The following is an 18,376-nucleotide window of genomic DNA, read 5'->3' on the forward strand; positions in this document are numbered from 1 at the left end:
AAGGCTGAGGTCCAACAACAAACCCACGACCTAAAGAACAGGTGGTAGGTGGAGAAATCACCGGAGGCCCAACAAGTGGCCAGCCGTGATGCGCAGGGTTTCTTCCGTGCTGTCAAGACCACGTACAGGCTAAACACTCAAAACCCCACACCGCTGCTGGCCAAGGTTGGAGTCACTCTTATCAGAGACAAATAAGCCATTAAACAATGCTGGGGGAGCACTTCAGAGACCTCCTCAACCAGGCCTCTGGCGTTGATCTGAGCGTCCTTGACTACATTTGCACAGCACACTCCAGCCTTGCACAAAGTACACAAGGCCTTCCACCAACTGAATAACAGCAAGGCTGCTGGAGCAGACAGTAGCCCCGCTGAAGGCACTGAAGAGCAGAAGCAAAGAGCTCCTCCTGCAGCTACACAGCTTTATTGGCCTTATCTGGAAGGAGGACAGCATCCCAGGAGACCTCCGAGATGCCACGGTCGTGAGCATTTTCAAAGAAGGGAACGAGTCCAAATGCGGTAATTACAGCAGAATCTCCCTGATGCCGAAAAGTTGTCACCAAGCTCCTCCTCAACTATCTCCTCCCTGTGGCTGAGGAACTCCTCCCGGAGTCAAAGTGTAGGCATGCAGCCACAACGGACGTGATGTTCACCATGTGACAGCTGTAGGAGAAATGCAGAGGAAAGAAACTGCCCCTTTACACAGCCTTCTTCCATCTTACCATGACCTTTGACACCATTAATTGGCAAGCATTATGGAACATACTTTGCCTGCTCCACGACGACATGGAAGTTGTGGTAATGACAAATGGCTCCATTACTGACCCATTCCCCAATTGTGCTGGTGTCAGGCAGGGCTGTGTCATTGCCCCAACACTGTTCTTGATCTACCACACTGCAATGCGCCCTGCTGGAGAGGAGCTAACCTACAGAACCAATGGGAATTATTCATCCCCCACCACCCTTAAGCCACCCCGACCAGTGTCATTGAGCTGCACTATGTGGATGATGCTGGCATACGTGCAAACTCCGAGAATGAACTCTGGATCGTCGTCAGCACGTTTTATGGAGACTGTGAGCACAGGTCTTACACTGAACATCCTCAAGACAAAGGTCCTCCACCTCCACTGGCATTATGATGCAAAATTCCGATCAGCAAAGTCCATGGGGAGGCCTTAGAGAATGTTGCACATATCCAATACCTCAGGAGTGTCCTGTTGACCAAAGCAGATATCGATGAAGAGATCCAGCACCACCTCCAGGGTGCTAGTGCAGCCTTCAGCCATCTGAGGAAAAGGGTGATCCAGACCAACAATGTCAGACTGACAGGAGACTCCCCGAGCAGGTGCTGTACTCTCAGCTTTGAAAGGGCAGGCAAGTCCCAGATGGACAGAGGAAGGGATACCCTCAAGGGCTCACTAGCGAAGTGCAGCATTCCCACAGACACCTGGGAATCACTGGACCAAGACTGTCCAAAGGAGAGGAAGAGCATCTGGAAGGGCCTTGAGCACCTCAAGACTTGCTGTCAGGAAAGAGCTGAAGCTAGGTGAAGACAGTGAAACATGTGTGCTGCCATACCAATGCCCCACCCACCCCTTCCCGTGACCACCACCTGCCCCCAGTGTAACAGAGCCTGCGGTAGACTCATTGGTCTGCGCAGCTACCTACTGACTCACCCCGAGAGTGGAAGAGAGTCATCCTCGTCTGCAAGGGACCACTGATGAGGAGGATGATCTTCTGGAACCATAACTGTTACAGTAAATGAGTAGCTGGAAGATTTTTCTGCCTCCTGTTGTTCCACTCATGCCTGATGTTCTTAAACCAGGAAATGGTATGTTTTGGGACACAGAACATTCTTTGAATGAATCTGTGCAACTGTGGTCAAAACTAACAGGAAACTACACTCTACACTGAATGATGGAATACCTCACACAGAAGCAGCGCATTTAGCTGTCACAACAGCTCTGTGTCCATTTTGATGCCCCTATTCATCTAAACCCAAGAGAATATGTTTCTGAGATAATGGGAACTGCAGATGCTGGAGATTCCAAGATAATAAAATGTGAGGCTGGACGAACACAGCAGGCCAAGCAGCATCTCAGGAGCACAAAAGCTGACGTTTCGGGCCTAGACCCTTCATCAGAGAGGGGGATGGGGGGAGGGAACTGGAATAAATAGGGAGAGAGGGGGAGGCGGACCGAAGATGGAGAGAAAAGAAGATAGGTGGAGAGTGTGTAGGTGGGGAGGTAGGGAGGGGATAGGTCAGTCCAGGGAAGACGGACAGGTCAAGGAGGTGGGATGAGGTTAGTAGGTAGCTGGGGGTGCGGCTTGGGGTGGGAGGAAGGGATGGGTGAGAGGAAGAACCGGTTAGGGAGGCAGAGACAGGTTGGACTGGTTTTGGGATGCAGTGGGTCGGGGGGGGGGGGGGAGAGCTGGGCTGGTTGTGTGGTGCAGTGGGGGGAGGGGATGAACTGGGCTGGTTTAGGGATGCAGTAGGGGAAGGGGAGATTTTGAAACTGGTGAAGTCCACATTGATACCATATGGCTGCAGGGTTCCCAGGCGGAATATGAGTTGCTGTTCCTGCAACCTTCGGGTGGCATCATTGTGGCAGTGCAGGAGGCCCATGATGGACATGTCATCAAGAGAATGGGAGGGGGAGTGGAAATGGTTTGCGACTGGGAGGTGCAGTTGTTTGTTGCGAACTGAGCGGAGGTGTTCTGCAAAGCGGTCCCCAAGCCTCCGCTTGGTTTCCCCAATGTAGAGGAAGCCGCACCGGGTACAGTGGATGCAGTATACCACATTGGCAGATGTGCAGGTGAACCTCTGCTTAATGTGGAATGTCATCTTGGGGCCTGGGATGGGGGTGAGGTAGGAGGTGTGGGGACAAGTGTAGCATTTCCTGCGGTTGCAGGGGAAGGTGCCGGGTGTGGTGGGGTTGGAGGGCAGTGTGGAGCGAACAAGGGAGTCACGGAGAGAGTGGTCTCTCCGGAAAGCAGACAGGGGAGGGGATGGAAAAATGTCTTGGGTGGTGGGGTCGGATTGTAAATGGCGGAAGTGTTGGAGGATAACGCGTTGTATCCGGAGGTTGGTAGGGTGGTGTGTGAGAACGAGGGGGATCCTCTTGGGGCGGTTGTGGCAGGGGCGGGGTGTGAGGGATGTGTCGCGGGAAATGCGGGAGACGCGGTCAAGGGCGTTCTCGATCACCGTGGGGGGAAAGTTGCGGTCCTTAAAGAACTTGGACATCTGGGATGTGCAGGAGTGGAATGTCTTATCGTGGGAGCAGATGCGGCGGAGGCGGAGGAATTGGGAATAGGGGATGGAATTTTTGCAGGAGGGTGGGTGGGAGGAGGTGAATCTGTCGGGTTTTAGATTGAGGTTTGATTTTTCCAAATTACAGCCTCATTGTTTAGAATGCAATGAGACTGTGTAATTCCAAAAAATCAAGACGGTCTAAACAAAGCAAAAGAATGAGACTGATATTGTGCTTGTGAAAGTCCTATTTATATATAACTTTAGGTCAAAGAGTGAGACAGCATGGAAACAGATCTTGCGGTTCAGCTCCTCCACACTGACGAAGTTTTCCAAACTAGTCACACTTTTCTCATACCTCTTTAAACCTGTTCATGTACCTGTCCAAATGTTTTTTACATGTTACAATTGTACCTCACTTCCACATATGATCCACCCACAGAGAGAAAATTGCCCCTCAGGTCCTTTTTTTAAAATCTTTCTTCTCTCATCTTAAAAATATGCCCCTTCATTTTGAACTCCCCCACCCTAGAGAAAAGATCTTTACTATTCATCTTTTCTATGACCTTCATGATATTATGAACCTCCACAAAGCTATCCATCAACCTCCTACAGCTCCAATGAAAAAGTTCCAGCCTGTCCAGTCCCTCTTTACAACTCAAACCCTCCAGCCCCAGCAACATCCTGGTAAATCGCTTCTGAACCCTCTCCAATTTAATAACATCCTTGCTATAGCAGGGAGACCAGAACTGTATGCCAAAAATAGTCGAACATCCTGTATAACCACAAAATGATGTCCCAAGTCCTTTACTCAATGTTCTTAGCAATGAAGGCAAACTTGATCAATGCCTTAATCACTCTGTCTGCCTGTGTCACAACTTTCAAAGACCTATGTACATGAACTCTGAGGTTTATCTTTTTGAATAACAGTACCCAAGGCATTACCTTTAATTTTATAAGTCCTGCCTTTTTTGTTTTGCCAAAATGCAAAATGTCACAGTTATTCAAATTAAACTCCATCTGCCATTCCTCAACCCATTGACCCAAATGTTCAAGATGCTTTTTTAAATCTTAGAAAACCTTCTTCACTGTCACCTATACCAACAATTTTGGTGTCATCCGCAAACCTACTAAACATGCCTCCTAAATTCTCATCCAAATTGCTTATATAAAAGTGACAAACAACAGTGGACCCAGCACTGATCCCTGTGGAACACAGCTGGTCACTGGTTTCCTGTTTAAAAAACAACTCTCCACCACTACCCTCTGTCTCCTTCTGTCAAATCAATGTAGCCAATTGACCATCTCTCCTTGAATCCCATATAATATAACTTAGCTAACCAGACTACCATGCAGAACCTTGTCAAAGGCTTTATTAAAGTCCATTGTCGACAATATCCACCACTCTGCCCCCAATCTTTTTGGTTACATCCTCAAAAAACTCGGTCTGACTGACAGGTTCAATTAATCTTTGGAATTAGTATTAAAAACACACATTTGAAATGTCTGTGAGCACAAAGAAAACTTGTGCTGTTCAGTAGGTATCAATAATTTATCAGCAACTTGACCTAGTAATTAGGTGACGCGGATCTGATTATCAAATAGCTTTGTGATTGTAATCCATTTAGTTTATACTATATTCTCTTTCTTTAAAAATCAGTTTTGATTTGTAGTTTATGATGAAGCAGTGGGTAAAAATTCAATGCTTGGAGAGCAATGTTCACAACCAGTTCTGAACTTCTGAAAGGCTTTTTAATGGGATTCTGTGAATTGCGTGGACATTGGTCCGGTTTCTATCACATAGTTCCAATAAAAAAAAATCAAATGTCTGCTCAATATCTGGTTAGCATGAAAGTAGAAATTACACATATAATATTACAAGGCAGGATTCATCTGAAGCTCAAGGTAGAGCTCAATCTGAGGAAAGAATAGACAGAGTTTTATTCAGCATCCGGATTGATAGAGTGCCTAATCTGATGAAAATTCACAAACCTGGACCATCAAATGCTTTCCTCGCTAGAGATGCTGCCTGACTTATTAAGTATTTCCAGCATTCACAGTATTTTGCCAAATCTGCATTGTTCACCTGAAAAGATATGAGCTTCACTCCTTCGCATCGCTATTCCTCATCTTTATTATTGCAAAACTTAAAATTACTAATATTAATTTCTATCATACATGCTTAATGCATAAGACAGTGGCTTGAAACATTTAAAGAAAGATGAATACATATTTATAGAGTATTTCACATCATGCAGTGCCCACAATTAATGCATTTCTTTAAAATGTAGTCACTGTTGCAATGTGGACAAATACATTAGCCAGTTGCACAAAAGGTATTGAAATAAATAAAACAAATAATCTCATCATTTAAGTTATGAGCTGAATATAAAAGTTGGCCAAGAGAGCCCTTGTGGCAAAGTGGTAGTGTCCATAGCTCTGGTTGAAATCCATGTGTTCCAGAGGTGTGTTATAAAATGTCTGAACTTAATAACAAAAAATATCTAAAAAGTTGTCTAAGAAACCTTCCATACCTCTTTTTAGAATAGTGTCATAGGATACAATATTCAATCAATAACGCAGAAAATTCAGAATTCTGAAGTGCAAAGAGACTTGAGAGTTCTTGTCCAGGATTCTCTCAAGGTAAACTTGCAGGTTGAGTCAGTAGTCAGGAAGGCAAATGCAACGTTGGCATTTATTTTGAGAAGACTTGAATATAAAAGCAGGGATGTATTTCTGAGGCTTTATTGGCTCTGGTCAGGCCACGTTTGGAATAGTGTGTAGTTTTTGGCCCCATATCTCAGGATGGATGTACTGGACCTGGAGTGGGTTCAGAGGAGGTTCATGAGAATGGTCCCAGGAATGGGAAGCTTAACATATGAGGAACATTTGAGGACTCTAGGACTATGCTCATTGGAGTTTAGACGGATGAGGGGGGATCTAACTGAAACTTAGAGAATACTGAATGGCCTGGACAGAGTGGATGTTGGGAAGATCCTTCCATTGGTAGGAGAGACTAGGACCCGAGGGCACAGCCTTAGAGTAAAGGGAAGACCTTTTAGAACGGCGATAACGAGAAACTACTTCAGCTAGAGAGTGGTGAATCTATGGAATTCACTGCCATAGGTCATTGAGTACATTTAAGACAGATAGGTTCTTGATCATCAAGGGGATCAAGGGTTACAGGGAGAAAGCTGGAGAATGGCATTGAGGAACTTATCAGCCATGATTGAATGGCAGAGCAGACTCAATGGGCCAAATGGCTTAATTTCTACTCGTATGTCTTATGGTCTTTAACATCTTGTCTGAAAGAAGGATGTGCTTAGCAATAACAGTTTCCCAATGTTGTATCTTACCCCTAGGTTTCAGATTTGAATTAAACCTCCTACTTTACAGACAGAGGTGAAAAGTGCTCAACACTGTAGTGGTGCCACAGTGTTCATTAACTATTAGAAAATTGGTTCAGTTCAAGTGGACAAACTATTAATTAGCTGCAAGGATAGCAATCAAAAACAAAACTTTAAATAGCTAACAAAATTCTGTGCTTCAAACAGGTGAAGGAGGAACTGGAGAACAATTCACCCAGTGAAATGGAGATCCCCTTTGAGGAAGTTAACAATGCCTGTCGCCTGAATCTCAAGAAACCCTTTCCAAATTTAGGACTTTCGCTAAGTGAAACAATGCCGTCTGCTTTTAACATTATGTATACAGTTACACTCTATATCGTATCCATTATTTTGATCGGTTAGTGAATACAGTTCAAGGTCATTAAGCAGCCAGATGGAGTCCAAGCAATTATGGAGCTGGGGCTAAAAACTTGTAATAACCTTGTTATTTGGCAGTGTGAATAACAGGTGGAGATAAATCAACTTAACAATCCTTAATAAAGGATGACTGGAATTTATTCATCTCTGATTTACAGAATGAGATGCAAAGTTTGAAAATAACTGAGAACAATTACTTTTGGTAATATATACAGCTTGTCTGTACATTGCTTCGCTGATCAAGCAAGACATCATCATAAAAAAAAATGAAAAAAGTTCTTTAAGAAGAAAAGATACCATTATAGATATCCTAACAAACTGTGACCAATGTAAAACCTTAAATACCTCCACTAAGCATTTAACATTAAGAAGAAAAATCTCTTGACAAGAATTGGTTCTGAAGTTAATGGTTGTGCTTTACTCTTGGTATTTCTTTACCTTGCTTTCCCTCTTTAAAATACTCCTTAAATCTCACCTTTTTGCCCACACTTTAGGTCATCTGAAATAACATATCCTCATATGACTAGGTGTTGTTTTTGTTTTGTTATTTCTTATGACTAACTAAGTGCCTTTTGGACATTTTATTAACTGAAGATTCCAAGAAAACAGTATGAATGTGCAATTCTTTCATAGTATTTTTGTCTCTATTCCATCTCATTATTCTCATGCATTAGTCTGATACTACAAAACAAACTGCAAAGGTTTTAAACAATCACAGCTATTGTGCCAAAACAATCAACACTTCAGTTCTTATTTTTAAAAAACCTCCCCTTTTCCAGTATTTTTTGTAACCCTGCCTGTAGAGGGTCTCTTTCCTTTACTCCGCACTCAGGCCGGTGTCTGGGGTTCCCAGATTACTGTGGTGATCTCTCTCCAGCAAGTTCTGAAACTTGAAAGACCCGGAATGCCGCACTAGGGCAACTCTGCTGGAGTGCTGAACCGAACTCACTGCTTATAGTCTGACCAGCAAGTTGGAACTTATCTCCACACAGTAATTGCGACCGCTACCAATGCCTGGGCGATTCCCCCTCTTGTTGGTGGGACAACGGCCACCTGGTACCTACCCACTTGGGCTGGACCCCCAAGAGAAAGAAAAAGATGAATCAAACTGCTTATCCTGGCCAGCAATCCCCTTGAGTGGGCAGTCCGAATCGCCCGGATCACCCTCTGGTCCTTGACACTGGAATTATAGTCTGGGATCTGCTGTGAACTCAGCCAAAATTGGTGTACCCAGAAGGAGCACAGACGGACTGAAATAAGTTCAAAATTACCAGTGAACTTTATTACAGGAAAACTCAATTAGCCCAATCTGCACAATACATCAATAAAACTTATATTTTGTATCATAGTGTTGAGTATAAGAAAACTGAAGCGGACACAACGTAAATCTTTAACCTTACACAATTTACAGGGTACTTATACTTTAAGAATCACACAAAACCCTCCCCCCAATGCCTAACCAACTACGTCAGAGTACGAGTGTCTCAGGCCTGAAAAGGGTTCTTACTGTCTCAGAGGGACTTGTTGCAGGTCCGGTGGAGCTCCCTCTCTGCCTCGGCTGTTGTTGAGGACTTCCAAAGTTTGAGGTTGCAGGCAGGGTTGATGTCTTCAGCCCCAAGGGGTTGGTGTCCAGAGGAGCAGTGAGCTCAGGACGAGGAGAGTGGAAAAGAAGAAGAGCTCCCAATAGCTGGCCCTGCTGCCCCTTTTACCCTTGCGATTTCAAAGGACCGGCTGGCTCTCCTCCCCGCACCCCCCCGGGGAATTCAATTTCACAAACATCTCTGGTAATTGCTGGGGCCGGTTTAATCACATCATTCGTGGAAACCGAACGGTCGATACCATCCAAATTCACAACTGAAATTTTGATGACTTCATGTAGCCTCCCAAACTGTTTTCAGATTAGTGTAAATCGTTATCCCATTAACTAGATAGGCTCCATTGTTCAGTTTCGGGTTCATTACCATTTCTATGCCTGTCCCTTGATACGATGTCAGGTGGGCGCCGGTTTTGTTGATTGAGTTGTCTCATACCTCTGAAGATCTGTCACCAGAAGCCTGCACAGATGCCAGGTTGACCAGTTCTTTACAAAAAGCCATTTTCTTTCAGTCTTTCCCCTTAAAACTGATGATTGCCCTGAAACTGCTACACGTCCATGTACCAATTCATAAAGGAAAACATGTACATGACCGAGTTCAAGCCCTCTGACAAGTCTGCTGGAGGTTACGAAAGGCAGAAAATCAAGTTATAGAAAAGCAAGTGTCTCTTATATTGCGCATGATTAATATTGCCCTGAATAAGAACACTATTCAGCCAGCTTCAAGCCTTAGCAACCACATCCTGTAGTGTTAATAAATCTCAAAGAAGTCACCAGTTTTAGTTGTAAACATACAATATTGCTGCGTAGAGTACCTACAATAATGTCTCTTGGTGTGCAAAGAACAAGGGGATTTGGTATTAAGTAGTTGCATCGCTGATTGCTTTAGACATTCTTTCCATGTACAGAAGTCATATTGCCACAGACAGCCATTGTGTTCTTTAGGAACAGAAACATGACCATCTGCTCAATTTTATATATAAGCCAAACACTTATTGTTAAACCTTTGAGATATACACCTCAAATAGTACAGTATTCCATCCACTCATATTTTCATTCATGGCCAAATAATTCTCTATAGATTATAGAAAGAAATTGGACCATATTGTAAGTTTTTAATGAATGTAAAATGGGTGCACTGAGGTACATTTCTAAGATGGAAGATTCTGTATCTTAAGGATGTCTGACATATAGCCAACCTGAACTTCCATGACGACCACTTGAAATGTCTTCAAACCTTTTGAGATCCACGAGTGAGCTGTACCACTTTTTGGAGATATCTGGGAAATCGGCTTGCCCTGAGCAGAGCAGACATCAGGTTTGGTCCACTCAGGTCCTCCAGACCTAACCATGCTCTACCTATACAATAATGATCTTTCAGGGTCAAGACATGTTAGACCATGACATTCATGAGTCATGCACATCCTTAATGACGAGATTGTTTAAAACTTCCATCCATTTTCTTGACGAAGCAGAGATGTAAGGTAGATAATCAGAGTACTGTTGTCCAGTTTCTACAACTGGTGACAGTTGAAAGTTAGATAACATGGTGCGAAGCTGGATGAACACAGCAGGCCAAGCAGCATCAGAGGAGCAGGAAAGCTGATGTTTTGGGTCGAGACCCTTCTTCAGTTGGAAGTTATATTGTTTTCTCAAAATACATTCATTTATAAAGTTTGTAAAAGCTCATTACAAACCATTTTCACTTGAACAATTAACAAAATTCAACATGTCCACATCTACCATATTTTAGGCAGTTGTAATAGTCTTAATATTTATAATATATATTCTATCAGACATACAGCCTGAAGGCAAAACATTTCAGATTTAAATTTTAGAAAATTGCATGGCAAAAATTCTTTACAGGCTATGGCATCCACAATACAATATCAATATACTTGAAAGCACAATTAATATTCCTTGTCAAGTTTACAACCTGAAAAGTGTGTGTCTGTGTGTATGAGAGAGTGTATGTGTGATTATGAGAGTGAGAATGTGCGTGAACAAGTGTGCATGAGTGTGTGATTGAGAACGTGAGCGAGTGTGTACATGAGTGTGATTGATAATGTGTGAGCGAGTGTCTGTGATCGAGTATGTGATTGAGAATGTGTGAGTGAGTGTATGCATGTGCATGTGTGTGAGAGATTGTGTGCGCGCGAGCAAGACTGTGTGTCTGTGCATGCGTGCCTCTGAGAGAGTGTGCAATAAGTAATTCAAAATTAATTAAGGTAGAGAGATCGTAACAATTTAACAAGGTGATGGTGACAAAACAGGACGGTCAGGAAGATTTTACAGATGCGGAACTGTGCAGTGGGTCACCTGAAGTGTGGCATGAACCCAGGTCACAGTTGAGGCCATCGTCACAGGTTCAACTTCAAATTGGCTGCCAGTCTCGGCTTAGCGATTCTGTGTTTTGGTGTATCTTGAAGTCTGTTTTGGAGGGCGTTTATCTGAAGGTCGGAGGCTGATTGCCCTTGACCACTGAAGTGTTTCCCTGACTGGGAGGGAATGTTCCTGTCTAGCAACTGTTGCACCGCATCTATTCATCCGTTGTCATTGTGTCTGCATGGTCTCTCCAATACACACACACACACACTTTCACGCATGCACTCACTCACTCTATCTCCCGTACACATGCATGCACACGCATACATTCTCTCTCTCCCCATATACACTACGGGGTGAATCGTTTCATTGAAGGTGTTTGTTTATTTGTAGATACTTTCTATTTTGTTCAAAAATAAATGCAATTTGTACTCAGTCATTCAGTGTGGCATTTTATAAATTCCAGATTTTAGAATAAAACCAGCCTGACTCGAGGTCAAAATTCTGAGACAGATTTTGAACAAAGCCTCACACCTACAATTCACTGTCTGACCTAAGATGTCACCTCCTGTATATTACTATAGCTCTGCCTGTTTGACTTGATAAACGTTTTAACAGCATCTAACACCCTAGGCCACCTGCAGACTTCTTATCTGACACTCCAGTTTGTATGATCTTTTGATCCCGTTGCCCTTGATCTTTCTGCCGATGTACATCGGTGTGTATCCCTGGTAACAGCTCAAACAGCACAGAGTCACTGAGCTGCTGGGAAAGAAGTTGCTGGAAAAGCTCAGCAGGTCTGGCAGCATCTGTAAAGAAAAAAATCAGAGTCAATGTTTCAGGTCAGGTGGCCCTTCCTCAGAACACTGGGCACAGGTAAAACCTCAGCATAAAGTAACACTTGGGCGTTTGGTTACTGAGGACCTGCACACAGCTTCATGCAGCCACACACAAAAAAGGTGGCCTTTAGGATAAGGCCGTGTGGTGTACATGTTTTCCCTTTATCCAGAATGTTCAAGTGATCATAGTCCATTTGGATCTCTAGATAAATCAGAAGGTAGCTCAACCTATCACCATAGTACAGGAATGAGGAATGGCTAGTCTCGCACGATGTATAGCAATGATAAGAGCGCTCTACATCTGGTACCAATCTTCTGACCTGCAGTGGAGAGGGACCATCACTCCCATATGGCCAGGTTGTTTCAATGACCATGGCTATTTGCTTCTTCTGGTTTTAAACACCTCCTCCAGCTCCTACCGTATCTTATCTTTGGGTAATCTGACCTGAAGGGGAAGGTGGCAAATGAACAGTCAGCCCAATTCCCAAAGAACATGGCCTTACTGGTTGTCATGATTTATTGTGGGACCAGAGGCCCATTTGAACAATCTGCTGATCAGACTGTGAACTGACAGTGGATCCAGGCAGAAAACAGCATTGTGGTCTATGCACTGGGAGGTTCTGACCTGAATGATGCCACAACCTGGCAGAGACACTGCTTTGATGCTCGCATTCTTCCTGATGGCTTGGCAATGCTCTATATAATGCATTAAGAGGAGAGGGGAAGAGGGCAGAGAGGGCAGCTCTCTATCACTCCAGACTCGATTGGAAAGCTTTCTACCCACCATTGATACGCACGTAGAGCAGCCGGATCCAAATGCTGAATCTCTCTCCAAACCCACTTTGGAGAGCACATCCATCATGTAGGTGTGTGATATTGTCAAAGGCATTTGCTTAGTCCAGGTTAACAAGGCAGTTGCCCACCCCTCTGACCATTAAACCTGGAATGTCACAGCTCCATTGTTGGTAGTCATCTGGGTGGAAACCAAATCACTTTATAAATTGCTGAAAAAAAAAACCATTTTGATGCAGCCTTTCCTCTTGCATTCATCAAGACAATTTCCATGAATATCAACGTACAGGGAAAACAACATTATTTTGGTAAAGAAAGCATTGATTAGTTAGAAAGTGGACTCTTATTGGTAGAGGTCTTGCTACAGTGATTGCAGCAGTTAGATTGTGACTGGCAGTTAGCGGTTAAGCTTTGTTTACATTTCAAAGTAGTCAGGTTGACTCTGATTAGTTCAAGCATTGCCCTGGGAAATGAACCAGGAATTGCTGTCACCAATTTTGTTGAGTTGAAACAGACACAATGTGTTTACATGCTCCTTCAGTCAGGAACGGGGCCCTATTCAAAAAATAGTCTGACTTGCAAAACCTAAATACACTGTGTCCAACATTCAATGTGATTCGGAAATGGACAACATTAACTCTGAGTGTGAAGAATTACGCCAACAACAATTTAAGATTGTCCGTTTGGCTTGTGGTGCAGTGCACCCGCACGTACATAGACCTATGTATAATAACATCCAGGACCTTGTCCTTTACAGACAGAAATAACATGCAACCATACTGTGTCCCTTGCTTTGTTGAATTGAAACAGACAAACATTCTCTGGTTCATTTCTCAGAGAATTACCTTGACCAATCAACCAACCTGCCTGGTTTAAACTTGAAACAAAATTTGGCAGTTAACTGTCACTCCCCATTCTCTATGCAATGCCTTTAGCAATCCAGTTTACACTACTTCAAAAAGTATAAATATTGCTTTCTATTCACATTGGTGTTTTTACACATTTGTCCTGATGAGCGCAAGATGAAAAGCTTCAACAGAGTGTGCCTTTTTCAGCACTACTCAAGCTCTGCACTGTCAATAGTCATTTTTGCTTAAGGCGAAGGAACATTTAATCCAACAGCCATACATATTTGCTCAGAATATAACAAACATTATGGAAGCAAAAGGGATTCAAATGATAATAATTGCACAGATTTTAGGTATTGGAAATTTCGTACCAATTAATATGCATTTTTGTTGTCAGAATACATGATGCACATCATGCTGTTATCAATTTGAAAGGGTGGCAATACTGCCACCTCTTACACCCTCTTTCTAACGCTTAAAAAAAACCTTATTTTATCGGGTAAGCTGTCAATTTCCCCTATTTGATCTGGCACAACAAGTAAGTAAAATTTATAGTCTTATGTACAAGTAAAATATTTTTGCTCCCACATCAAAAACTAGATTGCAAGTAATTTGTACTGCTTCATTTGAAGCAGTTACAAACGAGACTATATGCTGTCTGATGAAAACTGCCAAATATAGAGAATTCACCACTTAGTAATGGGGTCCTTTACATACTGTCAACTTTATTTCTCAAAAGATGCATTTGATTTAAATGATGTAGAATTAAATATTACATGTCCTTTTTATCAAGTGAATAAGATAACTCTTCTGTTGTGTAAAAACAGTTATATGTATACATACATAAACTGACAGCCAACAATTCCGTCCACGAACACTTCATTTTCCTTTTAAGGTATGCATTCATTATACTTGTAGTCAGGATTTTTCAGCCTCTCAGTCCTTATGAAAGTATTTAACTTTTATTTAAAATTCCACTGTCAAGAGAAACAAAATAAGATTTTGAATCTAAATTAACAGATCTAAATGATGTCTCATTTAATGAAATTTGCATCGATGTCTGCAAGAAGTCAAAAAGGTCATATGCCTGAAAAATTCTTATCATTAATTCTTACTATAGAAGGTTACTGAAAAGTGGACCCTTGGGACGTCAGAGTTGCAATGGTGGTAGAAGGCAGTTTTATGTAAAAAAGGTACAAGATCCAAATTTCACTACAAATTAGAAGATGCAACACTTAAGAATTGAGTAAAAGTCACCCATTTGCTGTAATTTTTGTTTCTTCAATTTCAGTAAAAATAAATGTGTCAAGATCTAAATGCCTTTTCCTTTAATTTGTATTAAGTTCAACTCTGCCGATTCACTTTGCAAAATGTATTTTGGCAATAACAATGTTTCAAGAGCTACTTAGCAAAGTATCCAGTGTCACAAATTTTACGATGTTCAGAACATTTGGACTCCTAGGTAAATCAGTTTATAAAACAGGGCAATAAAGCGAAAAGAGACCTCTGAGATTCTGGCCAATCACTGAGTTGTGTTGACAGGGTAAGGCAGGAAATCAGAAGTTGAGACTTTCTGCATAAGTAACATGGATGTGTTTACGTCAAGGCTTCCTTAACTCAGAATCGCTTTTTTCAGACTGGTTTTGTGTGTGTTCAATTCTCGTGGCACCATGCCAATGTATATACAGCTTACAGGAATTCACTTAAATTCTCCTCAGATTCACAGTCTGACTTTGATAATTCTGAAAGTCACTCTCAGAAAAAATTACGATAGACATAAACTGTTCTCAGGCCGACAGCCCACCTACTGAAAACAACCAAGATACATTAAAACAAGCAAATTCTCCAAACTCATCTCCATGGTACTGTGACACATGGTCTGTTTTTACTCATCCCACCCAGCCCCACATGATAAGCTCAATACTCTGCTCTCAGTACAGACCACTGTTATATTTATAAAAAAGATGAAGCAATGTTGTGTGGCTCACACAGGACCCTGGGGAGTAGCACGAATAGTAGTTCCATTTTTGTCAGTGTTAGTCTTTAGTAATGTCATTAACTTCAACATTGAGATTTTTTGAGCTGTAATGGCATGTAGCAAATTGCCTTCAACCAAGACTGACTCCTAAGCCCTCTCACTCTACATGTATAGCAAACGGACAATTAAATGATGCAAATTAATACTAGCAAGGGTGTGTAAACGGCTGCTTCATTTATTTCATAGAATCCCTTGAATCAAAGAATCCCTAGAGTGTGGAAGCAGGTCATTCAGTCCATCAAGTCCACACTGACCTTCTGAAGAGCAACCTACCCAGACTCACCCCCCTTCCCTATCCCTGTAACCCTGTATTTCCCATGGGTAATCTACCTAGTGTAGAAAAACTGGGATGCTATGGCTTACTTGTCCCAAACCACCTAACCTACACATCTTTAGGCTGTGGAACAAACTGAAGCACCCAGTAGAAAGTCATGCAGACATGGGGAGAATGTGCAAACTCCCACAGACAGTTACTTGAGGGTGGAATCAAACCCAGGTCCCTGGCCCTGTGAGGCAGTGGTGCGAACAACTGGGCCAATGTGCCGGCAACATTTGTTGCTACAATATCGTGGTGTTCAGCAAACTTGCAACTTACGCTTTTGCCCATCGAAATGGCATTACTCCACCCACCCTCAGTGTTGCCCCAGCCGCTTTCTAGCAACACTTCATATCTAGAGAATGGAAAGTGCTTGCATGGGCCACAGCTTCCGTTAGGCACTTGCAGCACTGGGCTCTGCCTGGTTGCCAGGCTCTTCCACCTAACCTTTGTGCAATCTGTGCCCACTCCTGACAGGGCTAGGATCTCCTGACCAACAAGAGACCTCCCATTAACTGTGCTGAGGACTAGTTCCACCAGTTTTGGACATGACCATTTGGCAGTATGCTTGCTATGCAGGCAGCTGGCATATGCTGTATGTGTTAGAATGATGCCTTGGTGTGCTATCAAGATGTGTTCTTCCCAAAAACTGATCCCTACTGACAAGCAGTATGTCTACACAAAAGACCACCTCAATATGGCAGTTCTTATAGTCTTTTCCTCTGGCTGAAGTGTCTAAATACTAACAGGCATGGTAGGGCATGGTTGTTGCGAGCATGCAGTAAAGCAACAAGCACTAAGAGAGCAGGTAGATGGCACTGAGATGGAGCCTGGTCCAAACTGAGTTGGAAGGTTGATCCATATGTGCAAAGAGTTCCTTCTAAGGCCTTCTAATGCTAGTTGCTGGTGGCAATGGAAGTCTTTGCTCCCTAAGTAATGGACTGGTGTATTAGATAGGTATCACAATGGTCACCAGGGGATTGCAGATAGAGTCATACAGCATGGAAATAAACTTTTCAGTCAAACTCATTCATGCTGGCCAGGCATCTCCATCTGACCTAGTCCCATTTGCCAGCATTTGGCTCATAGCCCTTTGAGCCCATCCTGTTCACCTACCCATCCAGGTGCCTTTTAAATGTTCTAATTGTACCAGCCTCCACCACTTCTGGCAGCTCATTCCATACACACACCACCCTCTGCATGAAAAGGTTATCCCTTTTAAATCCTTCCTCTCACTTTAAACCTATATACCCTCTAGTTATGGACTCTTTCCCCCCCTCCCAACCAGGGAAAAGACCTTGTCTATTCACCTTATCGGTTGTTGACTGTTATGTTAACTAGTTAACAGATTCAACTTTAAGTTCAACTGTCTCAGTGTGATTATTTGTGTAAAGGAAGATTGTTAATTAGATTTGCTTGTTAGACAATAATCAAACCAATACAAAATAGTGCAGCATATTAAACATTGCATAAAAATGCCTTCGCAAACTTCTATGCAGCTTATTTATCTCTGTTTTATGCAAATTAGTCTTGGCAACATATATGGAGTTTTTAAAGAAAACTTGAGCATTCAGGTAAAACCAGATTTCATGTGATTTCAAAAACGTCTAAAAACAGTGTTAGAACTGAAGTAAATTTTAATGTAGCAACTCAAAAAAAAATTAACAAATACACATACTCACTACTCTAGACCATCTGGTAAAATTTTTGAGGTATTCACTAACATCCTTTCTGTTCAACATAGCATAAATGGGTCAGAGGTTTAGTCTTTCATTAGTGAACTGCTTTTTTCGTTTCAAAGCTGCATTTTGAAAAAGGCATAACACATAAAATGAAAGGAAATAACATCTGCAACAGAATGATTTCAGATGAGCAGCAAGATCATATCTCGCGTCCCTGGCGCGACAGGATGGCACAGAGCTGAGCAGCTGCAGAGTACCATGGTGGCATAATAGGTGGGAGCCAGTGTAAGAAAGTTACAAAGTCCATATTAGGGTTAGGCAAACTTATGAGAAACAGAATGCACAGTGCAATAAACAAGATGACTAGTTTTCACTCTGGCACTTGTTAAATGTTGTGACTATACCAGACACTTGGCTTGAGACGACAAAACTGGGGTGTTAAAGTATTCCTATTTTTTATGAACACCTTGCATTTAGGAAATAATAAAAATAGGGAGGGGGTGGTGGAATTGATTAAGGAGAGCAATGCAGAGCCCGAGAAAGAGCATGACCAGAAGGGTGAAGGACAGAATCGATTTGGTTCTACCCAAGGAACAGAAAATGTACAATTACATTGTTCAATGTAGACTATGGGCCACCAACAGTGGGAACGATGTGGCAGAACTGAAGATATGGTTACCTGGTGTCACAAAAATTGGCAGGAAATTAAATTGCAATGATAATATAAAAACGGCTACAAAAAGATACACGTAGGTTAAGTGAGTGGACAAAGATCTGACAATGGAGTGTAATGTGCGAAAATGTAAAATTGTCCATATTGTGGGAAGGATAAGAAAGAGCATAACATCTAAATAGTGACAGACTGCAGATCACTGAGATGCAGAGAGATCTGGGTACCCACATGTGTGAATCACCAAAGGTTAATATGCAGG

At 42.5% G+C, this 18,376-nt stretch overlaps 1 protein-coding gene across 9 annotated transcripts in view; it reads left to right on the forward strand.

Moving 5' to 3' along the window:
* The window catches only part of dpep2 (dipeptidase 2), a 120,394-nt gene extending 109,050 nt beyond the window's left edge, over positions 1 to 11,344 (forward strand). For all 9 annotated transcript variants that reach the window (XM_059651650.1, XM_048546201.2, XM_048546202.2 and 6 more), the window contains one exon: positions 6,801 to 11,344. In XM_059651650.1, the coding sequence (XP_059507633.1) occupies positions 6,801 to 6,995 (195 nt within the window). In that variant the 3' untranslated portion in view covers positions 6,996 to 11,344. The remainder of the gene's footprint in view (positions 1 to 6,800) is intronic.
* Positions 11,345 to 18,376: the final 7,032 nt, after the last annotated feature.

Source organism: Stegostoma tigrinum, chromosome 16, assembly GCF_030684315.1.
Source record: "Stegostoma tigrinum isolate sSteTig4 chromosome 16, sSteTig4.hap1, whole genome shotgun sequence".
In the NCBI taxonomy this organism is placed as follows: domain Eukaryota; kingdom Metazoa; phylum Chordata; class Chondrichthyes; order Orectolobiformes; family Stegostomatidae; genus Stegostoma; species Stegostoma tigrinum.